Here is a 26,238-nt window from a genome sequence, read left to right as displayed (position 1 = left end):
CTTAGTGTTCCACAAAAATGTACTCCTATTGCATGTAACCGATTAGATAAAAAAAACAAGAGTACACCATTGCTCGTTTCGCATCACTTGTGTAGTTCAGGAAAATTAGGGAAGATGATTTTAAACATCATTGGACGGGCAATCGCAAGGGCTTTATCATCCTTTTCTGGTTCAGCAGCAACATGTGCAGCAATTCTAGCTTCTTCCTCGATGTCCTAGAATGAATCTGGAACACATAGGTGTCGCTGGTCAGTGAGTCTGGAACGTACCGAATGTTGTCGGAGTCGGTGCCGTGATCGTCACCGGCCGCTTCACTTTCGTCCATGATCGTGAGCGGATGAGCTCCACCAATGTTGCACAGAGCTCCCGCACGACGGAGCTCCACTTGCTGACGGAGACGGAGCGCTCGCGCGCGGCAAAGCTCGACCTGCGCTTGCCGTCGCATGCGGATGGCGCAGACATGGAGCACTCGAGCACGGCCGAGCTCCTTCTGTGCCTTCCGATCAGACGCATGCGCCGAGCACTGGCGAGCTGCTGCCTTGCTTGCGCCCCAGCCACCTCTGCCATCTTCGTCGCTGCACAAAAATGTTGTGAGCTAAGGTGCAAGCACGCAAGTTAGATTCTGCACTAGTCTCACAGAAGAAGATGCTGCTTACTCATGCAGTGAGAAGATGGCCACTAGAGAAAAGAGGATGCATCCTGAGAACTTATAGTGCTTGCCTTGGTATAGTAGGAGTACTAGTCTCGCACTCTCGCTTGAGAGAACATGCATGCGCTTGTGAGTAACGGCCAACTGCATGCAGCGTGGGAGCCGAGGAGAAAGACGATGCAAGTTAATGCTTTGTCGATGGCTGATTTATTGAGAGAGAAAAATACTGTTAGTTGGCTAAAAAAGTACCGCTTATAAGTCAAGTGAACATGTGTAAATGTTGCATGCGCGCGTGAACTACCGCCGAGCCGCCGCCGCCCTGTATTCCCGGACTAAAAAAAGCAGTTACGCCCTTTATTCACGGACGGAGGGAGCACGAGAACTGCTTCAATACTCCTCTTTTTAAAAGTTTGCACGGATCTCAAAGCAGCCAAGTTAATTAATTTTTTCCTTAATTATTTTTCTCCTGGTCCAAATATTGGGCTCAGCACGTCCAAACCCAACCCATGCTCAGACCAGATGCAGTCCAAACCCATCATCTCTCCCCCGATCCCTTTGTTCGGTGCCCGATCAAAACATGTTCGTTAGGTCCAAGTTTCGCCGAGACCGTGCCGCCGCCTTCGTCCTCACCCTCCTCGTTCCGTGTGCCGGTAAGGAGCGGACCTACGACTGTGAAGAGTGGACCTCCGCAACGTGGCGTGCATCGGAGGATTATTTTCCTCGTGCACGGGCAGCCGACAAGAGAACACGGCAGCATCTCCAGCCCTCCTCGATGGGGTGTCATTCGATTTCGATAGGAACTCCTGGCAAAGAGCGACTAGTTCCGCCGGGAGCGCACCGCCACCTCTGCTCTCTCGGTACCGCCGCAGGCTCATGTGTAGCTGATTGTAGCGCCATGCCTGTAACTCTCTAAGATGCGAGGAACCACCGCACACGGGCAATGTTGTCCTCACCGCTTGGGCAGGCTTATTTCTTAGGGATGAAAACGGAAGAATTGAATATATTATCTATCAAATGCAAGTGAACTAGTCTGGTCCAAAATTAGCATTTACAGTACAAAACACATAATAGACATAGGGCCAGAATCCACGGATATTTCAGTGAAAATAGACTAATTGATCTTCTGAAGGAGTTTGTTAGATAATCTACTGCTATCTTGTGTGAATACAGCAAGGAAAGACGGCGCCGAAAGGCCCCCTGCTGTGATATTGTAGCCGCTGTAGGTGCAGGCACCAAACAGCTCACCTGCAGCACTGTAGGCACATGTAGAGGCCGGTACAGAGTCAGTCATGTATGTTATCTAGTCACTGTTGCAGTAGGGTAGCTGTACTGAGACTAGATGGATATAGTTGTATAAATAGACTACCACGCCAACTCAGTAAAGAGAGTTCAGATTTGCCATCTCACATACAGGGCTTCGGCCAACGCTGGTGTCTTGTATTGTGTGTGTATGTTCTGTTCTCCCTTCTTCTAGCTCTAGTCATGGTGCGTGGGATTGGACAACGCTTGTTCATGGTTGACACGGCTAGTGGGTGCTCGGCAATACTAGCGCGTGCTCGGCAAGACTGGTGAGTGGTTCACTCACCTGAGCCAATGATCCTATGGGCCAATAGTGGTATCAAAGCCATACAAGCGTCGTCGCCAGACTAATAGCTGGCGATGACGGGCGGATCAGAGATGGGCGACCGCAGTGGCACTGCTGTGGCTGCCCAGCCACGACCGAAGGTCATTGTTTGCACGGTGCAGGAGGTCAGTGGCACTAGTTGGCCGACGCTGACTCGCACCAACTATGGAGAGTGGTCGGTGACCATGAAGGTCAAGTTCAGAGCCCGCCGGCTCTGGAATGCTGTTGACAAGGGCACCGACAATGAGAAAGATGACATGTCAGCGTTGGAGGCTATCCTCGCTGTTGTACCGGTGGAGTACAAGGAGCCATTGGGGGCGAAGAGCTCGGCTAAGGAGGCATGGGAAGCTATTGTGGCAATGCGCGTCGGTTCCAGCTGCGCAAAGAAGGCGACAGCCCAGCTTTTGAAGCAAGAGTACGCCAACCTCAAGTTCAAGGATGGTGAAATGGTGAAGGACTTCTCCCTCCGCCTATAGACGCTCATCAGCAAGCTAAAGAGCCATGGCGTCACCATCGACAAAGAGGAGGCGGTCTCCAAGTACCTTCACTCGATGCTGGCAAAGTACATCCAGATTGCTCTCTCCATAGAGACGATGCTAGACTTGTCCACCCTCACCATTGAGGATGTGACAGGCCATCTGCGGGTGGTGGACGAGCGCCTAGAGTAGGCGACAGCAACGAAGGACAGCGGGAAACTCCTACTGACGGAAGAGGAGTGGGCTGCTCGGAGGAACTCCGGGAAGGCAGCCTCCTCCAGCCGCGGTGGCAATGGTAAGCGCCCCGGCAGAGCTTCTTCAGAGAAGAAGAAGCAGGTCGACCCCAACGCCTGTCGGCACTGTGGGAAGATGGGCCATTGGGCACGGGAGTGCCCAAATCGCAAGTAGGAGAAAAAGGCTGAAGCTCATCTGGCACAAGCTGATGATGAGGCCACTATCCTGATGGCAACGTTCTGTGCACTGCACGACGTCGAGACCAAGGAGAGGGAAGAGGCGATGATGGTGGAAGGACCTAGGAAGGCCCTGAAGATCGTCAACCTCGATAAACCATGCGCCCAAGTCCACCTCGGACGTGTGGGCGCCGACCAGGAGCAGCGGTGGTATCTAGACTCTAGTGCCAGCAACCATATGACGGGCTCCAAGGAATCCTTCTCCGAGCTCGACAATGATGTTACTGGTACGGTGAAGTTTGGTGACAGGTCAAGGGTGGCTATCCAGGGGCGTGGCACCATTATCTTCAGGTGCTAGAACGAGGAGCACCGCGCGCTAACAGATATATATATATTACATCCCGCAGCTGTGTTCCAGCATCATCAGCATTGGTCAGCTAGATTAGCGCGGTAGCGAGGTACTGATCAAGGACGGAGTCCTTAGGATCAGGGACCGAGAGTTGCCAAGGTGAAGAGGTCCCTGAACTGGTTGTACTTGTTCGACCTGAAGGTAGAGCAGCCGATGTGCCTGGCGGCAAGGCACTCCGAGGAACCGTGGATGTGGCATGCTGGTTCGGACATCTCAGCTTCGATGCGCTTGGTCGGCTGGAGAAGATGGTCTGAGGGCTACCCCACATCAAGCACAGAGGCGAGCTATATGACAGCTGCTTGGCCGGGAAGCAGAGGAGGCTACCTTTCCCAAAGGCGGCCAAGTATCGCGTGAAGGACACTCTCGAGCTCATACACGGTGACCTCTATGGGCTGATTATGCCTGCTACAAACTGTGGTCGACGGTACTTCCTCCTGCTCGTGGATGATTGCAGTCGCTACATGTGGCTACAACTCCTGACGAGCAAGGACGAAGCAGCAGCGGCGATCAAGAAGTTCAAGATGCGTGCGGAGGCCGACAACGGCAAGAAGCTCCGCGTGCTGAGGACTAATCACGGATCAGGGTGTGGGGCAACACCACACCACACCGTACTCGCCACAATAGAATGGCGTGGTGGAGAGGTGGAACCAGACGGTGGTCGGCATGGCCCGGTCCATGATGAAGGTCAAAGACATGCTGGCAAGGTTCCGGGGAGAGGCGGTGACCATGGCGGTGTTCGTCCTCAACCGCTCTTCGACCAAGGCCCTGACGGGCAAGACGCCATACGAAACTTGGTATGGATGCAAGCCGAGCGTGTCCTTCCTCCGAACATTCGGCTGCATCGGCCACGTTAGGAAGATGAAGCCGAACCTCACCAAGCTGGAGGACAGGAGCACACCGATGGTGTTCCTGGGCTATGCAGAGGGTACCAAGGTGTACCAGCTCTATGACCCACGTGGAGACAAGGTGCTTGTCTCGCACGACGTCATGTTCGACGAGGAGGCAGCTTGGGACTAGAGCAGTCCGAGCACAGGGAAGCTGGCAGCTTCACCAGCACCTTCATTGTCGAGCACCTGGTCATCCACGGTGGTGGAGACACTAGGGAAGAGGTGCCGAGCACTGTGGGAGGAGTGCCGAGCACTCTGGTGGTAGAGCCAAGCACTCCTGGGTAGTGCCGAGCACTTTAGGAGGGATGTCGAGCACTCCTGGAGGAGTGTCGAGCACTCCTGGAGGGATGCCGAGCACGCCAGGAGTGGTGCCGGGAGGTTCTACAGTGGTGGAAACCACTACAGGACGGGTGCCGAGCACTCCCGTGGTAGAGCCAAGATGTCTTGCAGTGGTGCTGACCACTCCAAGACTGAGGCTGAGGACTCCTACAGTGTGCCCGAACACTGCAGGAGTTATGACGAGCTGTCCAGAAGTAGTGCCGAGCACTGCAACCAGGGTGCTAAGCACTCAAGGTGCTATGCCGAGCACTCAAGCGGAACAGGGAACTCCATCGACGCCGATCGAGTTCGCCTCACCTCCAAATGACATCACTGAGTTCGTGGACGCCTTCCACGAAGGTGAGGAGGTGCGGTTCCGCAGGCTGGACGACATCATCAGCGGCATAGGACCCACAGGACTGGCTGGTCGGCTGCTCAATGACGCAGAGCTGCTGCTAGTCAGTGCAGAGGAACCACCCACGTTCGCGCTGGCCGAGCGGGACGAAAACTGGCGACAGATGATGCTGGAGGAGATGAAGGCGATCGAGGAAAATGAGACTTGGCAGCTCGTCGATCCACCTCTAAGATGTCGTCCGATTAGCCTAAAGTGGGTGTACAAGGTCAAGCGGGACGAGCTCGGTGCCATTGTCAAGCACAAGGCATGCCTCGTCGCCCGAGGCTTTATTCAGCGCGAGGGCATAGACTTCGACGAGGTCTTTGCGCCAGTAGCGTGCATGGAGTCGGTACGTTTGCTACTAGCCTTGGCAGCAGCAAAGGACTGGCGCGTCCATCACTTGGACGTTAAATCGGCCTTCCTCAACGGCGAACTGGCGGAGACGGTCTTCGTCAAGCAACCTCCAGGTTTCGCCGTCAAGGGAGAGGAGCACAGGGTGCTCCGGCTGCGTAAGGCGCTCTACGGGCTGTGGCAGGCCCCCACGAGCATGGAACACCAAGCTTGACGCCACGTTGGGCGAGCTTGGGTTTCAACAGTGTGCAACCGAGCACGCGCTCTACACGCGGCGACGGGGGAAGGAGGAGCTTGTCGTCGACGTATATGTGGTTGACTTAATCGTCACCGGCGCACGCACGGAGGACATCAACAGCTTCAAGCGCGAGATGGCGGCTCATTTTTGAATAAGCGATCTCGACGCACTCTCCTACTACCTTGGCATCGAGGTGAGATAGGAAAAGGAGGAACTCATGCTCGGTCAGAGCGCGTATGCCTCTAAGCTGTTGGAGCGGAGCGGCATGGCTGAGTATAAGCCACGCGTGACTCCGATGGAGGAGCGGTTGAAGCTGATGAAGGCCAGCACCGTGGCGAAGGTGGATGCAACACTCTACCGGAGCATCATCGGCGGTTTGCGCTACCTAGTCCACACAAGGCCGGACATTACGTTCGCCGTGGGCTACATCAGTCGCTTCATGGAGGATCACTGGGCTACGGTGAAACGGCTACTACGCTACGTCAAGGGGACGGTGGATCAGGGGATTATCTTTCCCAAGACCGACGGGAGTAGGCTGCAGCTCATTGTGTTCAGCGATGCAGACATGGCGGGGGACATCGACGGACGACGGAGCACCTCTGGCGTGCTCGTCTTCCTCGGGTCGGCCCCAATTTCATGGCTGTCGCTGAAACAGAAGGTGGTGGCGCTATCTACGTGTGAGGCAGAGTACGTAGCGGCGGCCATAGCGGCGTGCCAAGTTGTGTGGCTACGCTGACTGCTAAGCGAGCTGACCGACGTGGAAGCTCACCCACCAGCACTGATGGTGGACAGCCAGCCTGCCATCGCCCTCACGAAGAATCCGGTTCTGCACGACCGGAGTAAACACATCGACGTGAAGTTCTACTTCCTCAGGGACTGTGTCGAAGGAGGGCAGATCGTCATCGAGTTCGTCGAAACTGGTCGGTAACTCGCGGACGTCCTCACCAAGCCGCTCGGACGTCTTCGACTCACAGAGCTGAAGGAAATGATCGGTATAAAGGGGTACAAGGGTTAGCAGTAGAATTAGAGAAAGATTGTTATATAATCTATTGCTACCTTGTGTGAACACAGCAAGGGAAGGCAGCGCTGAAAGCCCCCTGCTGTGATACTGTAGCCGCTGCAGGTGCAAGCGCCGCACGGCTCACCTACAGCACTATAGGCACATGTAGTGGCCGGCGCAGAGTCAGCACTGTATGTTATCTAGTCACTGTTGCAGTAGGGCAGCTGTATTCGGACTAGATAGATAGAGTTGTATAAATAGACTACCACGATAACTCAGTAAAGAGAGTTCAGATTTGCCATCTCACACACAGAGTTTCGGTCAACGCTGGTGTCTTATACCGTTTGTGTATGCTCTGTTCTCCCTTCTTCTTCTAGCTCTAGCCATAGTGCGTGGGAACGGACAACGCTTGTTCGTGGTCAGCACGGCTAGTGGGTACTCGGCAACCCTAGTGGGTGCTCGGCAAGACTGGTAAGTGGTTCACTTACCTGAACCGGTGATCCTGTTGGCCAACAGAGTTAACATACATTCGATTTCCTCCCAGTTCTGAAGGAACTATATATCCATGCAATGCGAGTGCCCATCGTTTCCGGGCAGAAGATTAATGATTAATCAAACTTGACAGAACATGTGTCATTGGATAAATGTGAAAGCTCAACTCTGAAGCAATCGTTTTTGAATCATCTGCGGTAGAGCACTGGTGGATTAAGAGGAACAATTGGATACGTTGCCTCAATTAACTCAATGATTTCTGACACTCCTTACTTTGATAACAAGGTTTCCTTTGCATGTTATCTCCAATTTTCTGAAATTTCATACTCAAGTTATCTATGCACTGTACAATATTGGGGAAGTGGTCAAGCTTCCGCATTTGGGGATATATAGAGCTTTGGAATTGTCATCCTCGAAATGTTTACAGTCATGGAACCTACTCATGGCATGTTCAGAGAGATATCCAAGATATCAGTAGGAGCATGGAACCTAGCTACTCATGAGTCATGACGTGTTCAGAGATATCCAAGATATCAGTAACAGTAAGGGCATGGAACCTACGACGCATTGACAATTACAAGATCTTTGCTTTGAAAAAACAAGTGCTGAACTAAGAAAAATCTATACGAATCGCTACAAGAACGATCAGACAAAAAAGGGTGATGCGTAATGGAATGGCGCCGCCGGTCCTCCTCTCCAGGAATGGAACGGTTCCCCCCTCACGCGAAATGGGAAGACGCTAAACAAAGGGATCCAGAAGGGGCCTGGAGATGCGGCCTTGGATGACCATCGACGGAGTTGGAGGTGTCGCCGTGGTCGCGGTGTCCAGGAGGTGCACTCGTTTGGCTACCAACGCACGGGAAAAAGCAAGATCCATACAAAGAGGATCGGGGTAGAACCAGTCTGGACTGGATTTGCCGGCCACGGAAACGAGGAGGGCGGAACCGGCGGCGAGCTCCCGCCGGAACTCGGACCTCGCGGAAATGCTTCGAATGGGCACGGAAGTACGGAACGAAGGGGATCGGGGGAGAGAAGAGTTTGGGCTGAGCACGGGCTGGGTTTGGCCGAGCCAGGCCCAAGTGGGACCCAGGAGAAAATACTTAATAAAATTATTTAATTAATTTGCTTGATTGCTTTGAGATCCACCCAATTTTTAGAAAGAGGAGTCCTGGAGCAGTTCTCACATTCTTAATTTGGTTACCATCATTTAGTCTGCATGTTTGGATCTTTAGGGACTAAAAATTAGTTAACAATCATTAGACTTGTGGATCCAAACAGGACCTAAAGTTTATGCTAAAGTTAGTGAATGTTATTGTAAAATTAAGAATGGTGAAAAGGCTTCTAGTTGAGTTGGTTAGGTGGTGTAAGTATTGACTCGCCATGGAAGCGAATTTTAGGTTGGGGTTAAAAAAAATCCCTTTGTCGTGTCTCACGCTGAAGCATAGGTCTAAGCCCTGGCTTCGGTCGTGGTCATTCTCACATGGGCTATGGTGCTGATGTGTATGAGTGAGGCAAAGATTCGGAGGTTTTCTCGATCTGCATAAGAATGTCTTCTTCTTAATGCAATGCTTGGGGTTGTCTTACCCCGCAAGTCGAGCTTTTTAAAAGTTGAGAATATGTGTGTATATATATGTTACAAGAAGTCGAGCATGTCGTACCAATGCATCCACTTTTTGTCGTCGCTGTGAATTTTAACGTTGCCTTCGCCTCCAGATAGCATTGAAAAGGAGTAGACATAGAACTCCTCATTTAAAATAACAACTTCAGCATGTTTGAACCATGATTACTAGGCAGATTCTCCATGGAGCCTCTATGCTTTCAGCATCATGAACCTGAGGAGCTTGGATGGGCATGATGGCAACCTTGCCAAGATATGCTCTATCTATATGCTCCTCTCTTCTCCCTTCCGTACCTGCTGAAAAAGTCATCATGAAGCTAGCTTGCAGATGAAGATGAACACTAGTAAAATAAACTTGCTGCTGAAAAGCAAACTTGTGTAGGAGTAGGACAGGCCTTTACAGGGAGATAAGCTCGTTCAAGCATGTGGCATGCCAGAACTCTAATAACCCCAAAGTCCAAAGATGTGGACGCATTAGACAAATGTTCCATCGGTGGCGGCGAAGGTCGACGTGCACGGCGCGAGATGCCTGTGATCTGAAAAAGAAGAGGAAAGAAAGAATACCTTGCCTTCACTGATGGAGCGAAGCCGTCCACTGAAATTGTTGGTTTGGTGACTGCAGATCAGGTCGAACATTTTTCGCTTCAGCATCGTTATAGGTCGCCACGACAAGACGAGCTTCAGCTTCAGCTTCAGCTTCAAGCGTCCACGACTGCTCTCAAGAATTCAAGATCAGAACGAACATTTCACTCCAGCTCCAGCATTGGACACCACAGAAACACGATGAAACAAAGGTGACTGACTGCTATGATTCCAGAGGAATCAATCAAGAAAGGAGACATCGTTGTCGAGCTATAGTCACGTTACGTGTAACAGAACTTTGTTTCCTCGCTGGACTGACATGCCATCTGCGGCACAGCATGGTCCCAGCCGAGTCACCAGCAAGATCTGCCACCGGTGATCTACCCATGAGCATCCAGCCATCCCGCTCTCCGACCAAGCTTTCAGGACCAGGCCGGCAAAGGTGCTGGCCGGTGCACAGCTCAGAGCTCACAGCCCCTTTAGTTGCGGCCACCAACTCAGCAGCAGTCAGCTCAAGAATCCGTTGAGCTGACATCCAAAGAGATGAGCCAGCAAGATGATGAGTACTTTAAAGATGTGAAAAGAACTTGATTAAAAGAAGCTGTCTTTGACATTTTGATTGATGCACTTTAAAGGTCCCAAGATCTATCAGTGTAGCGTAGGCCTCTTTTCAGCTTGCCTTTGGACAAAGGAAGCTGGGGGCAAAGGGAGGTCCCTGATGACTGACACAGTTCCTTTGACAAAATTGACAATAATAGAGACCGCCGTCCTATGAACATGCAGCACTTCGAGTTCTCCCAAGAAAAGGGCTTCAAGGCATTCACATTTCACAATGTATGAGATAATAGTACATTAGTACATATCAGGGTCGAGGCCTGAATACCAATGTTGCGCTGACAAATGAGAATAACATGTAGAACCCAACATGCACGCGCGCGCACACGCACACACACAAATATCAAAATTGCTTGGTGACAATTAAGTGCCACGAACCGCGGTGCCTCATCCGAATCACCAAGATATGATCTGACTACTCTGATTGTGTACAGTCTGCTATGAAGGCTCCAGGTTTTTGAGAAAGTCGGGCACCACCTGACTGCAATCTGCAAGAAGCTCAGCCAGAGGTTTCGCAATAGAAGCATCAGTGTCACAGAATATACTATGCACTTCGCCTCCAATCACATGAAGAGCAGCCCCCATGAGGATCTCAACATATTCGTCGACTGAAGGAGGCAGATCCACCACCAACACTGTTTCAAATTCCTCTACATCTGTCACTGCCATGTTCTCCCGATCTTTCACAATGACATTCATCAGCCCCACACTGCACAAATACAAATGCATTTACAATGTCAAAGTTAAGGATATGAGTTACACAGTACTTTCAGTCAAAAGATAATAATGTGGTGATTAAAACAACTTTAGGACTGTGACTGAAACCCAAAGTTCTTCTCACAGTATTTTATTAAATTGACAAGTTCAGTTCAGTTTGCATGCAGAGATTGGAAACTGAAAGGCTTTGCTAATAAATTGACAAGTTTGTTCAGTTTGCATGCAGAGACTGGAAATTTCAGAAAAACTACAATGTTGTTTAATTCACTGTACCTGCTGCATATGGTAAAAGAGCTGCCCTGTGAGTCATCAATCACTGTGCAATTTTTCAGCTTAAGCGATGATGACATGTGTCGCGCTTTTTGATCACTTGCGACTACTAGAAGAACCTTTGATGTCTTTTTAGGATGACTTTGCAATATCTGCTCAAGAATTTCCTTGACCTGAAAGTAGAAATAATTCATCAAAGCCACAACACACCCCAATCATACAAGCTTGAACAACTCCTGCTAAATAAACATTCAGCCATGAATTCAATACAGACATGAGAAAGGTTCTTAGGATCAGGATTCGTGGTAGGATCGTTTTTGCCGAGTAGGGTCGTATTGTAGGATCAGGATCCTATGGGATTTTCGTTTTTTAAGTTTAATTTATTTTTATATGATAAAGTATACATCTACTTCAATTTATTTATAGCACTTCCATCAGATAATATGGTAATTATAATATTAAGATGCAAATAGAGAAGTATTACTGTACGTCATTAAACATAGGTTCTGGAGATACAAACTGCAGAGTTCCATCCAGACTTGCACAATTACGAGCCTGTTTGGCACGGCTCAGCTTCACCATTGAAGCTGTTTTTTTTGCAAAATGGCTTCATGAGCAGCTCTTTAGGTGAAGCTAAGCTGTTTTTAGAAAACTGTTTGGCAAAACAACTTCACACATTAGACCAAAACAGCTTCACCAGGAAAAAATTACTATAATACCCTTAGTGTTTTCTTTTTCTTTTTTTTTCGTCTTCCTCGGTATTTTCTTCGCGACAAAGGGCGGCCGCGACCATGTGCCCGCGAGCCACCACGGCGGCGGCCCGTGCCCCCGGCGGCCCGCGCCCCCACGGCGGCGCCCCTCCCGGCAGCTCGCGCCCCCCGCGCCGACCTATCGGCGGCGGCCCGTGCCCCCGGCGGCCCGCGCCCCCACGGCGGCGCCCCTCCCGGCAGCTCGCGCCCCCCGCGCCGACCTATCCCGGCGGCCAGCGCCCGCGAGCCACCACGGCGGCGGCGCCCCGCGGCCCGCGCAAGGAAGGCTTCCCCGCGGCCGCACCTGCAGTGCCCTGGTGGCCGCGCTCGCCCCGTGCTCTGGCGGCCGCGGCAACTTGCGCGCCCAGCGTTGGCCACGCTGGTAGCCCCAGGCACCTGCAGCGCAGCACCTCATGCCCGGCGGCGGCGGTGCTCCGGCCAGGCGGTGGCGCGCTGTTGCTCGCGCCCTGGCGGTGCCGTGCTTGCAGCCCAGAACGCGGCAGCCTCGTGCCCGACGGCGACGGCGCTAAGGCCAGGCGGTGGTGCCCGCGCCCTGGCCCGACGACGGTGACGACGCCCGCACCTGGCTCGACGGCGATGCCGTGCCTTGGCTCGGTCCTCCGCACGTGCCTCTGCTCATCTCGTTGGGGGGCCAAATTGGAGATTGAACAGGCTGGGGCCCACTGATGGCAGGGAAAGCTGGGATAAGCTACTTTTTTCACCTTCATCTCAACTCAACCCTTTGTGAGAGAAGAAAAACAGCTTTACCCATGAAGCTGTTTTGGAAATAGGTGTTTGGCAAAAAAAAAAAACAGCTCACAACAGCTCATGAAGCTGTTGTGAGCTGTGCCAAACAGGCCCTACATATGCAACTATGCAAGTACATGGTTCTGAATCCAAGTATTGTCTGGATTTCAACATTCACTGAAGTTGCAAACTCGCAATCCAAAAAGAGAATCACTGGCATCACTAGCGATAAGAAGCATTACTCTATTGTTTCCATTAGTTGACTTTTTCCTCTTATCGCCAAGTGCAAGATGAACAAACACAATTACAAAATGCATCCCTCAAGACTAAGCTAAAATATACAGTAGTAAAACCATATGGCCAATCATTATGCCACTGCAGGCGTGCAGTGGAGTCACTGCTGATACCCAGGCTACAGAGCTCTATCACGATTTCAGTAATGCTTTTTTATTCTGCAGAAGCTGCTGATTGTTAGGAGTAGAAAGGAGATAAGAGTATGGGACAGATCAATGAGAAGGGGAAGGAAGGGAGCATGTGAGCTCTTCAGCAGGGTTCAGGCTACCATTTGCTGGGGAAAAAAACGGTGCCCAGCGGTAGAAACGAACTTCATGAATTTCGGAGATTTTCGGATTTTCTCGGTTCAAAAAATGCCCAAACTAACTTTGAAGGAATACCGAAATATGTCCGAAATTTGAAGAAAATGACGGAATTTTTGAAGAAATCAGCGAAAATCGTCCAGAATTAAATGAATCAATAGACCAAAGCACACCTTTTAGTTTACAAAATCACAGTCAACATCAAGTATTCAATAACCAGTACACCGGACACTCCTCAACTCAAGATCAAGTAGAAACTACCATTGATATACTCCAAATCTAGATGGCAAATGATACTCTATAGTTGCATACAGATATACAGTCTAACAGTCCAGAAAAACAGAGTTGTCGAAACAAATCAACCTTCTGCAGCGCCATCCACGGCGAGATGTCTCCAGTTGCGCCGGCACATCAGCTCGTCTCATGGCCTGACTCCAATCAGATAGAGACTCAGAAGGCAAACGTGATGCTACACTATGAGACGCTGACCTTGCACAGCTGGAGAGTGGAGACACGCCGTGGAGGCAGCGGAACGGGAGGAGAGAAATCACAGGCGCCATGGAGCAAGCAAGCAGCAGACCGAGAGCAGAGAAGAAGAGAGAAGGCTAGTGGTGGCTGAGGTTCCAAGGAGAAGAGAGAAATATAATTCCCATCGGCTAGGGTTTCAAGTAGGTCTATATGTAATCAGGAATGGATACATGGGCTATGTGTACTCTATTGGGCCAAAAAAAACAGACTGAAATTTAGAGGACAGTATAGCCTTTTACATGGGCTGACCGGTAGAACCGAATTTCACCGAAATTCTGAACGCTATTCAGCGGCAATGCAGCAAACAGACTCCCTCTCAACCTCAGTATGGACAGTATAGAATCACATCTGAATCCTGATTCTACGATCTCATGGTGACTTCACTTAAAAACGACCCCTGTTGCGACTCAGATTCTTTGCCAGAACTAGGATCATAGCAAGGTTACAAAAGGCACTAGGCGCTAGGCAGGCGCCGGGCCACTGATTAGCGCCTAGGACGCCTAAGAGGTTAAACGTGATTAAGCTTTTGTGCTTTTTTTTCTTTTTTGTTGCTGAGATGTGTTTTAAGTGTATCACTGCATCACAGATTCAGTCTAGCCTTGTTACAACAACAGGCCAAGCAAGGCAGCAGCAGTATTTCCCATGGCCCAGAAGATATTAAGAGGCCCAGGCCCATTAAAAAAACCCTACACCCACCCCTTATCCACGCCTATTCTACTCCCCTCCTCTGTTCCTCCCAGGGGCACATCTGCTGCACGCCCGCACAGCTAGCCGCATTTCACAAACCACAAGGTCTCCGCCCGCACAACCATGAGGTCTGGGAGCACCAGGGAGGTGCGCCGGGGGCAGGGGGCAGGGCTGTGCTGCTCCGGCGGCTACTTGAGGAGTTGGTGCTCGAGATTCATGCATGCTCCTGCTGCTCACCTCTTCATGCGCTAGCTTGCCTTCCTCCTGATTTCCTCTGATTCCATGCCACTTACCCGTCAGTCAACATTTAATTGGATGCCTATGGCCTAGGCGAGGCGCCAGAACTCCGTTTCGCGTTTAAGCATTTAATTGCGAGGTGCCAGAACTCAGTTTCGCGTTTAAGCATTTAATTGCGTTTTTTTAACACTGGATCATGCGGTTTGAGGTATGAGTACGACATCCTAAAGATAAAGATTTCCAGTACGCAGGAAATGAGGAAAACAATAAAGTATTTTAGATCTCCAGTAAGAAGGAAACGCCTTAAGTGTAACTAAGACTGGAAGTTCTGTAGAAATTACAGTAGCTCAGTAGCTATGCATAATTGTTATCCTGAGTAAGTTGCACAACACTTGAAACACAACCAAACCATGAAATGCACCATCAGGAACAACAGCACTAGAGAAATAAGTAGTAGTTACCTTTGATGTTTTCAGCTCCTCTGATGGACAGAAGTGTACATGCTGGGCTATAAATGCACTTCGTGAAGAAACAGAATCATTGATAGAAAGCTTTGTGATTCTTCCACGGAGTAGACTTTTAGCCATTGTTGCAACCTTTTTGTCAGATGGATCGGTGAAGATAGTAATCTGAGGATTGTTTGATATGGTGTCTCTAATAGAAAATATTTTGTCACTGACATTGTGATCCACGAAACATTTCAGTCCGTCAATGACCTGTCAATTGAAGTTGTCATCTTTAGCTGAAGCCCGGTAGTAGGTTTGGTAACTATATGGAGAAAAGCAATACAGAAAACAGAACGACTAAGCATGCTAAGAGCCATGATGAATAACTTGTTGCAGGATTCATGGTTGGCAACATGCAATTACAGTTACAATCACATTGATATAGTTCATCAAGGCTTTCACTCCAATTGCCACATTTACTCACCAGCATTGATACACTTGATATGTCAATCGCCTTTAACGAAACAAGTTCAAGAAGCCTCTCAGGTGTGGCTATAAGAAACTCCGGCTCACAAGTTTTCAGTCTGATAGAGCAGTCCAAACAAAATGAATTAACACTAATATATCAGCTGTCGTTTAGTATTTATTATTATAAACAGTACACGACTACGCTAGCAGATAGCATGTTTCACATTTACAATCAACAGCGGATGACGCAAATAGTGGAACAAAGCATACCCAGAGATCTGGTGTTCAATGAATGCGCCAGGATGCAAGCTCACTGAATGAATCCCAAGAGGCTTCAGGGGTTTGCATATCGATCGCACCTGCCAAAACAACACCAAGAGAATCAATAAATCATTCACAGTTTGGTCATTAAACCTACACAAAGAAATAGGTAATATGAGCATAAAAATATGAGTACAAACCTGAGCGGCCTTCTCCTGCGATGGGACGAGGTACAGCAGGAAGGGGCAGGACACGACCATCCCAAGCCTCTCCTTCCTAGCGACGATGTCGCAGGCGGTGGAGACGAGCCACGCTGTCTGGTCCACTGTGGCGCACGCGCCGCTAGCGTCGAGCACGTCGGACGGTGCCTGAGCGGAGCAGCACCGCCAGAGCTCCACGCCCCAGTCGCCTGCGCCGTGGATGCTGCCGCCGCCGTCCTCGGGCGCCACCGCGTCCCGGATGGCATTGAGGCAGACCACCAGGAACTTGGACGGTCGGTCGAAGTCCACGCGGCCCTCCTCCGCGCCCGTAGCCCTCTCGCGAACCGCCTTCGACTTGGCCCCGGCCCCGGCCTTTGCCACCGGCTGCTGCTGCTTTTTGGTGTTCGCGCCCTTCTTCTTGGGGTTGTCGCCGTCCTTACCGGCGGCGGCGGCTGTGTCCTCGACCTTCTTCTTGGGGTCGTCGCCGTCCTTGGCGGCGGCTGTGTCCTCGGTCGGCTCGTCATCGACCTTGCGCTTCTTCCTGTGGCGCTCGTTGAATGGGTCGTCGGGCGTGGGGAGCGAGAAGCACATGCCCTCGCAGCCGCGGCGCTTCCCCGACTTGCGGCGGCGCTTGGAGGCGATGATTGCCGCGACCCGCGCGGAGACAGCGTTCTCGCTGCTGCGGAGGCGCTTGCGGCGCACCCGGTTGCGCTTCCGCGCCAGCGCGTCGTCACCCTTCGCCATCTCGGCTGCGCCGGTTGGACCGCTTCGGCGAGGCAGCCGCCGCCCGCCGGGGAGTGGAGGGGTGGAAGGTGGGCAGGAGCACGCACTTGGGCGGTTGGGGCAAAAACCTAGCAAAAGCCTCTCTTACAAGGGATTATGGGCCGGGCCGGTTAAATTGAGCGTTGACGAGACATGTTACAAAGGCCCAGTGACAGAGAAATGCCGATGGCCATGGTTTCTGCGGCTGATATTATTTTGTTGGTAAAGAAAAACACTTACTAAATCCGTTTTAAATTATAGTTCGTTTGACTTTTTTGACCTTAAGTTTGACCACTCGTTCTATTCAAAAATTTATGCAAAATATCACTTCTTTTGTTGCTACTTGCTTTATTAACAAAAGTACTTCAAGAATGACTTAAATTTGACTATGTTGACACAAATTTTTTGAATAAAACAAGTAGTCAAACTTGGGGTCAAAAAAAAAAGTCAAACGAACTATAATTTGGAACGGAGGGAGTATTTGATAAGCAGTTCAAGAGAAAGAAGTGTTTCTCTAAAACAAAATGTGAGAGAGAAGTCAAACATCATGTAACTCAAGCCCAAAATAAGTGCACAAGGATTTGGGGAGGAGATCAATGATACTAAAAAAATATTATATAGATGTCCCTATCAAAAGTTTTCCAACTTGTAATAATGCATTTTAGGATTAGAAAAGGTAAAAAAGTCAATAAAAAAGGGATGTTTTGTTAATGGGAGCAATGAACTATTTATAGTTGTCATGATATAAATCTATCTCTAATAATAAAAAGGCAAAATTTCTGCAATATATTTTTTTTCTATCCGTATTTTTCTGTCCGCTCCGTATTCGTATTCGTTCGGTGTCCGACGGGCGGCAAGGTGTCCGTGTTTTGTTCTGTTTCTTTTTTTCTGGTTGTGCTACGCTACGCTATGGGCTGGGCTGAAGCCCATGGCCCAGCTGCACAGTAGCCCTTTTTCTTTTTTTTGTTTTCTTTTCTTTTATTAAACCAGATGATAATTCTAAAAATCATATGTTACACTCCAGTTAAAATCACAAAAAACTCACAAAAATAACAAACCAGTTTTGTTACACTCCTATTGACTAGGATACACAGTATACATATAATATCATATGTTTTAGTATAAAAATTTTTATCATATCTATATATCTATGCTTTTGTGTTTCTGTTTTTCACGTGGTTCTGTTTTTATTTTCATCCATCTTTTTTGTTTTTCTATTTTTTGTGTTCATTTTTTTGTCCCGTCAACTGTCTTTTTGTGCTTTTTATTTCCTTTTTTTCTCTCCCAAAGTTTTCGCCCGCTCCAAGTTTTTCCATGGTTTTTGTGTTTTCTTTCTAAGTGCCTCTCATTTTGATTTCTTACTTATGCTTCTATATCTAAAACTAAACCACCAGGCCATATTTATTGTTTTTAACGATTCTCTCTTTTTTCAAATAAGAATTTTCCCCACTAATTTGTTGCATCCATTATATCCTTTGCTCTCCTTTGCTATTCATGTGTCCGCTTCCTAATCCATGTGTTTGTCACTAGTTTCGTCTTCGTGTCAGTCGCAGAGGTAGCTTTGTTCTACTCCCTCTCCTAGGTCCTAACCCATTGCACCGCTAGAATCTCATTAGCACGTGCGCAATGGATTATCGTAGAACTATGGCCCTATAAGAATTGGAGCCCCTAAGAGGGTGCAAGAGAACGATAGCGACGAGTCAAGGCAAATGACACATATTGAAATTATGAGGACCTGTTGTTGGGAAGACCAATAGTGGAGTTGTCGACTGACCAGCCAACTACTGCTAGCTAATGCTGACCTCCACCAACTATTGTGTTGTCGGGTGCACCGATGGCACAATTAGGTCTCTCATGCACGTTGCTCCTCTCGGTCGTTAAGGGCACTGTAAGGATTGTGTGCTCGCTCAATCGCGACCGTTAGGCCATGCTTGTGCCGCCCCGCGTCCGCTTAACCACCACCAAAGCCGTGCCCACAAAACCACCCTCGTGTGGTTAGCAATGCTAGCCCATGTCTTCTCGATGGCCGGTGCACCACTATCATAGGTTGACTAGCCGTGCGCGGTGACACAAGGCACGCGTGCTACCGTGGCTCCTGTGCCGACACACAGCTCCACCGTGCAACCATGCTCATGCCACCGACAATGCAATAAATTATTCTCCCGTTGCAACGCATGGGTGTGTTTGCTAGCAACGCATGTCGGGTTGAACTTCTCAAGGCAAAGGGACTTGTGAAGATGGTTCTGCTATGATATTGACTAGAGACTCAAATATCCATGACATATGGACTCATGGGCCGTATATACAACCCAATACTTTCACATATGGACTCATAGGCCCTTTGACATATTTGTGAGCATGATTTGCCTCCCTCAGTTGTAGAACCGGATTTTTTTAGACTCCTGTAACTCTTAAAGCCATCTAATTTACCTCCCTAAATGATTTTTTGAAAACGAATCGGCTGACATGGTCATACGCTAGCCATACTACATAAATTGCCAACTAAAGAAATTAAACTAAAAAATCTCACGTGCTAAAAAATTGTTGCAAACCCATAAAGTCATAAACGAACTACATCTCACATGCTCACTAAAAGATTGTTGCAAAAATTTGATTTGTTTGTGTCTATGGGATAGGTTATAAATGAACTACCTTTCGGGTGTAAACCCTTACCTGCCCTCGTCCCTGTCGGGTTTGAAACCTGTGGGGACCCGACCCGATCCACCCACGTTGCCATCCCTAAACGTCAGCAATGAGGCAAGGTCAATTAGACTTTATAAAAAATATAGAAATAATTTTTCAAAAAATTATGCAAACATTTTTCTAGTATAAATATGCATTTAATATACTAAAATCTGATTTAATATTAAAGAAACTCATAGAGAAACTACTTTCATTTTTTCTAAAATCATGCTCTACCTTTTTGTTCCTTGTTTAGAATTTTTTGAATCTTATATGGTCTCCTAAAATTTTAAACTGGACCAAAATGAGATGTAGGGTGCAAACCAAGACAAATCATTGCAAACCACAGCGTGAATCTCCAGGCAACCTACCACGCAAACTAAAAAAATGTTTCCTCAACAGCAATGTCTTGCTTAACCATCAAAACATGCGCGGGGGATTCCGAATAAAAAATATAATTCATTCTATGATTGCATATTAATAACATGTATCATGTGGTTTAACTTTGTAGCAACATTGTCTTCTTCAGGAGACATCACGGTGATGAAGGCTTTGAAGGAGATTGAGAAAGACAATGTTCGTGTTGGTAAGGCTTATAATAAGAATGTGCAAAGCAAATCATTTCAGGTTGATGATCTAGTTCAGAAGACTATTTAACCTCTTAGGACAAAAAAAGTAACAAGTTTTGCAAGTAGTCTCTAAGTTGGGAAGGACTATACAAGGTGACTAAGGTTATCTTTAGGAATTCATAAATGATAGAGAGGCTACAAGGAGGTCATCTACCTGAAGTGGTTAACTGAAGATATTCAAAGAAAAGAGCACTACCCAAGTGTGTGGCAAGAAGTGTACAAAGGTGAAGATGGTCGATACATGTGAATATAGCCTTTAGATCAAATTTTAGCCGATCAATGTTTGTGCTATCATCACTCTTAGAAGGCCTATAGATGTAATGTGTTTTTAAATTTCCAAACTTCACTAAAAACAAGAGTTATATGTTCTCACCTTGGTTCACTTAGATTGGTTGGTCTAGTGCATAAATTTACTCAGGTTGATTGTCCAAGCACATAGACTTACTTGTTTTTGTTGGCCAGATGCATTTCACTTGGAATCGGCTTAGTAGGCCGAGTTCATTTGTTCACTCGGTTTGGTTGGCTAAAAGCATAGTCACTGAGCTTGAATGGCCAAATGCATTTATGGGTTGGAGGGATGTCCTTGTGCTAATTCACTCATGATAGTTGCCAACAATTGGTGATGCATTCGACGAATCGGGCAGCGAGCCGACGACACACTTTGTAGTCAAGTCAATTGGCATCACCAACAATAGACTCGAGCAGACAAATAGTCAACGATGCATCGAAGTCTTCAGTGGGGATAGGAAAAGAAAAAAAACTGAGAGATGTTGCTAACCAATTAATACTTATGATACTACATCATTTATGTAGGGGAGAGATGGAATCCAAGCTGAAGACCTATAGCATACATGATGTAGGGGAGTTAGATCAGGCACCAGCCACAGCTATCTTAAAAGGAAGAGGATTTGTTGCTGAAAGAGGGTTGTCATATGATGGAGGAAAGGGTACTTGAAGTCTTTGGAGAGTCTGGTACTCTAGTTGGCGGAACTAGTTAAGGATTATAGCCTAAGTCTTTCTTTTCATGGGGTTACATTTCTTTTTATGTAGTACCATCCAGTGGAGAATTGTCTAAGTGATATGGATTTGTTGTCTCAAACTGTTATACTCATTCATTTGTGAATGTTGGATGCTGGAATATTTGTATTCCTTAATTTAAAAAAAGCCATATGTTATTCACAAAAATTGAGTCTGATGTTGAAGTTTATATTTAATGAACTATGCAGAGGTCGGTGCCAAGCAATATCCTCCTAAAGAAGAGCTGGACATCATGACAAATTTGTAGCAGATGACATGGTGTGCATATTCTTATAATGACATATTAGTGGATGCACATCAGAATGAAACCAATATATAAGTGGCCACCTAAGTATTGACGAGTATGACCAAGTCCTTGGCTACTAGCTTGAGCTTATTACCTGGCGCTATGGTGAGGGAGGACACTTAAGTACAAGATGTTCCTACCTTTGACTCGGTTGACAAAAAAATGTTTTTGTCCTTCATAATCTCAGTCACTGAGCAATGCCACACAACCTGTCGGTGTTTTCGGACCACCGATGAGTAAATTTGTATTTGTGCATCTAACTCGGATAATGTGCTCGGAGGACACAAGGGTTTATACTGGTTCGGGCGGAACGTCCCTACGTCTAGTTCGCTGCTGCTCGTGTTACCGACACTTAGTTTGCAGTAGGGGTTACAAACAGGTAAGAGAGGGAGAGGATCCTAAGTCTCTGGTGGAAGGAGTGAACGGCTACTGAGAGCTCGCTTACCGCTCAGCCATGTGCTCGTGTCATGATCTTGTGTTTTGATTCCTCGGTAGGGGCGCCCTGCTTCCCCTTTTATAGGCGAAGGGAAAGCGTGGGTTATAGAGGACAAAAAGTAGAAGAACGAGAGAGAGAAGAAGGCTTCCAAGGTCGTCGGGTCCTTCTTCTTCTTCATGCGAGTCCCGCTAATCCTGTAGATGTCAACAGAGATGGCTCCATGTCACGGCCCTGTTCATCACTAGCGTCATACGCAGGCATCATCTACTAGTCATGGTGTTCCACTCCATCCTGATGGACGTCATGGTGAACTGACGCGCCTGTTAGTGTCCGTACGAGGATTAGGCAGAATAGCACCGGCACGTCCGACACTGTTCTTGATGTAAATCCCCAGATATGGCCTGTCATAGCCACATGTTACATCGAGGCCTGCCAGCCTCTTCCCTGGTGTCAGAGTTTTGACCTAGGCCCATATGTTTGGACCTAGAGTGGTTGGCGGCGGTATGGGTCCCCGTCGGACGAGACAGAACCCATGTCCTCGAGGTCAAGCGAGACAGAGCCCGCGACCTTGGGTGAGACGGAGCCTATGTCCTTGAGGTTGGGCAAGATGGAACCCATGTCCTTAGGGTCAGGTGAGATGGAGCCCACACCTAAGGGGTCGGGCGAGACAGAGCCTGCAGCCTCAAGGTCGGGCGAGACAGAGCCCGCGTCCTCAAGGTCGGGCGAGACGGAAGCCACGTCCTTGGGGTTGGGCGAGACGGAGCCCACACCCAAGGGGTTGGGCTAGACGTAGCCCGCACCCAAGGGGTCGAGTGAGATGGAAGCCGCGTCCTTGGGGTTAGGCGAGATGGAGCCCGCACCTAAGGGGTCGGGTGAGATAGAGCCCGCACTCAAGGGGTCGGGCGAGATAGCGCCCGCGTCCTTGGGGTCAGGCAAGACCTTTTAAAATGTCTCGAGCCATCCAGGGAAGTCAGCGTGGGCACTAACTTCCTTGCTTTGGGTATCCCTAATATTGATACCCAATAGTAGCCCCCGAGCCTACGGAGGAGTAGAATACTCCTTTGGAGGTTTTTCCAGACGAGAGGACTCTGAGGGCCTTGGCCTTCTTTTTGTAGCCCACAGTGTATCTTGGTAGGATGGCGATTCCCTTTTGTCGTGATCAGTCTTTTAGGGGCATGTAGCCGTAGGATTCGGGAGGTCAAAAAGATTGTTCTTGATTCCAGTCCCCTAGGATCCGATCGGTCCACCGTCGTACTGTGACCGCACATTCGGTCTCCTTATGAGTCCAACTTCCCTTGAGCCCCTGCACGTAGCGGGGGTCCGGTCGAGGGTCAGCTCATCTTTGTGATCGTCATCCCTCAAACGTTTTTTCGATAAAATGGAGAGGCTGAGCCATGCCATGTTTTTCCTTGATGGACGAAACACGGTGCTCGGTGAGCTGTTAACGGGCTAGTCCAAGTGGGGCCCTAGGTTTCCGTTCGTGGGAGTCTAGCATGGGTCAGCTGGTGACCGACTCTAGACTTTTGGCATCCAATCCATATAGTTCTCAGGTCCGTTCGGCCGATCCCAAGGGCTCATTGCCTTTCTTCAAGGAAAAATCATGGACTAGGAACCGACTAACACTCGAACATGGGCCAAGATGCCTATGGTGCTTGTGTGCCCATGTACTGATGCTAGTGGGCCCCATCCCTTTCCACCCCTTGCTCTAAGGGTGCCCCGGAGTGGTTGTGACCCCGTCGGTGGGCAAGCCTTCGAACTCCTGGTCCTGATTGGGCTGTAGGAGCGTTTTTAGCTCTGTATCCCTCCTTACCTATGACGGTTCTTGGCCCATCAACTGGGCGAACCGTCATCTAGTGTGTCCTTTGAGGGCGCAGCTAGAGATAGTGTGTGCACGATCTTTGGAGGGAGGTGACATGACGTGGCGCCGCAGGCGTGTGAATCTAGGTAGATGGTTCGCCTTCTCGCCGCGCTCCATTCTATAAATAGCAGCCTCCCCCTTCATATTTCTGCACACCAAAACCACAGCCTTACCTTCTCCGTTTCTCCGCCACTGCCATTTGGATTGCCGTGCTTGCTAATCCACTGCCGAAGCCCTAGATCTATAGCTTCGGCTTCTCCACCGCCGCCTTTGCTTCTCCGCAGCCATCTCCATCCTCCATGGATTCGTGGTACCGCTCTGATGTTACCCATGCACACATGGAGGGCCTTGTCAAGCATGGTCTTCTCCATGTGAGGACCGATGCGGCAGAGTGGCTCGTGCTCGGCTGTGACGATGCGCCGGCGCCGCCCGATGGCTATGTTGTCTCCTTCGTGCCCTTCCATGAGTGTGGACTCGCGGTTCCTCCCCACCCGTTCTTCAGGGTCTACTACACCACTATCAAATCGAGCTACGGCACTTGAACCCCAATAGGATCTAGCACATCATGGCCTTCATCGTGATGTGCTAGGGGTACCTAGGGATCGAGCCCCACTTCGAGCTATGGAGATATTTCTTCTCCATCTCTTTGATCAAGAAGAAGGAGAGAGGCCGGGAGACCCCGGTGCCGATGGGATGTGTGGGCATCCACCTCCAGGGGTAGTGGGTGGCTGAGTACACACCCTACCAGCTCTCCAGATCCAACAAGGGGTGGCACTCACATTGGTTCTACCTAAAGAACGACCCTACCGCTCCCTTGCCGATCTTCTCTGGGCGCCTAGTCGAAGAGGTACCGCCGTCATGGCCGTGGGGGCCACCCGTCAAGGAGAATAAGAGGATATGCAACCTCCTCAAGGCCATCGTGTTCCTAAAGACCCATGGCCTCCGTGGGGCTGGCGTCATCAGGGGTATCACACAAGGAGGGTGGCACCGTTGATGGTCCACGCCCTTCCCGTTGTACGGGATGACACCCGACGCACAGCTCGTCGGGGCAATGCTCTCCTAGGGGCTACTCCATGACAGCGAGGTCATGCATCGCATCAAGAAGGCCATGGGGGAGGCCGATGCTGTGTTCCCAATCTTGGGGCATCCCATGATGCGGTCGGACGCGGGCTTCATCGAGCTACCGGTGGGGTTAGTCTTCTAGGACTTTGTCGTGCCGCTACCAAAGCACGTGGCCGTGAGGACAGTGAACCATGCCACAGATGAACAAAGAAAGAAGAAGAAGGATGTTGAGGAGAAGAAACGATAGTCGAAGCAGCGAGCGAAGCTGCAGTGCGGGAAGTGGTGTCAAGGTTCGTCAGAAGAAGAGGAGAAAGAAGAAGAAGAAAAGGAGGATGACAGCTCCATGTCGCCCATCCTGTGGGATGATCTGGCCATCGGGGACGAGGACCCACCTTCACCATAGGCGGGGCCCTTCCCGTGGCATTCCACGGGGCAGGAGGGGAAGGACGCGCCCCTAGAGCCGGTAGAATCAAAATGCCCTGCCCCGTCTGGAGCTTCGACGGTGGCCTTGGAACCGGTGGAATCAGGCCACCTCGCCTCGTCTGGGCCTTCGATGGCAGCCCCAGAGCTGATAGAAATAGGTCACCCCACTCCATCCGAGCCCTCGGTGGCTGAAAGGATCAAGATGCCCAAGAGGGGGGTGAATTGGGCTAATTCTAAATTTTCTTGCAGTAATTAAATCATACGGTTAACCCAATTAACCCCTTGTTCCTATAAAAGTATTTCTAACAATCTAACGCACAAAGGACTTGCAACCTATGTTCTAAACTTACTCTAGCATGGCAATTCTATGAATGTAAGAACAAGTATTGAATTACTCAAAGTAAATGCTCAAAGTAAATAGAGAGAGAGAGGAACGCGGCGATATTTTGCCGAGGTATCGAAGAGTCACCACTCCCCACTAGTCCTCATTGGAGCACCTGCGCAAGGGTGTAGCTCCCCCTTGATCTGCGTAAGGATCAAGTGCTCTCTACGGGTTGATTCTTCGACACTCCGTCGCGGCGAATCACCCAAAACCGCTCACAACTTGAGTTGGGTCACCCACAAGCTCCGTCGGGTGATCACCAAGCTCCCAATCAACACCAAGCCATCTAGGTGATGGCGATCACCAAGAGTAACAAGCACGAACTCTCACTTGACCACGCGAAGCCTAATGAGAACGGTGGATGCACACTTTGCTACTCTTGATTCACTAATGAGGCTACTCTCTTAGATTCTCAAATCTCAATCACCTCACTAGGACCTTGCTCTTCTTGGCACTCACAAACATGTTTCTCAGCTGTTGGAATGAGCAAAAGTTACTCCACACATGAGTGGAGCTTCTATTTATAAGACAGCCTGAAAAACGAACCATTATGAGCCTCTGCGGGATCACTGGATGCTCCGGTCATGATGACCGGATGCTCCAGTCAGTTCAACCCGCACACCAGTGTTTAAGTGTTGACCGGACGCTGGCAGTGTTCGATTACCACTGACCGGACGCATCTAGTCGCATTAAACCCTCACTGGAACCTTA

General features: G+C 49.3%; 1 protein-coding gene across 1 annotated transcript; it reads right to left on the bottom strand.

Moving 5' to 3' along the window:
• Positions 1-10,249: 10,249 nt before the first annotated feature.
• Positions 10,250-16,818, bottom strand: LOC136504662 (ATP-dependent RNA helicase DBP3-like). The gene is made up of 6 exons (XM_066499626.1): positions 15,970-16,818; positions 15,779-15,867; positions 15,525-15,624; positions 15,056-15,310; positions 11,054-11,223; positions 10,250-10,772 (listed from the first exon to the last, which is right to left on the bottom strand). The coding sequence occupies exons 1-6, from the start codon at positions 16,711-16,713 to the stop codon at positions 10,502-10,504; spliced, it is 1,629 nt and encodes a 542-aa protein (XP_066355723.1). The 5' UTR covers positions 16,714-16,818; the 3' UTR covers positions 10,250-10,501.
• Positions 16,819-26,238: the final 9,420 nt, after the last annotated feature.

The sequence above is a fragment of the Miscanthus floridulus genome, chromosome 14 (assembly GCF_019320115.1).
Source record: "Miscanthus floridulus cultivar M001 chromosome 14, ASM1932011v1, whole genome shotgun sequence".
NCBI lineage: Eukaryota > Viridiplantae > Streptophyta > Magnoliopsida > Poales > Poaceae > Miscanthus > Miscanthus floridulus.
The sequence above is the reverse complement of the archived record's forward strand: the minus strand, read 5'-3'. Positions and strand labels throughout refer to the sequence as shown.

Coding starts and splice junctions, on each gene's coding strand:
- LOC136504662 (XM_066499626.1), bottom strand. CDS start 16,713: ATGGCGAAGGGTGACGACGCGCTGGCGCGGAAGCGCAACCGGGTGCGC. Junction 15,868..15,969: donor CGCAGGAGAAGGCCGCTCAG/GTTTGTACTCAT, acceptor TTGTTTTGGCAG/GTGCGATCGATATGCAAACC. Junction 15,311..15,524: donor TATCAAGTGTATCAATGCTG/GTGAGTAAATGT, acceptor TTCAATTGACAG/GTCATTGACGGACTGAAATG.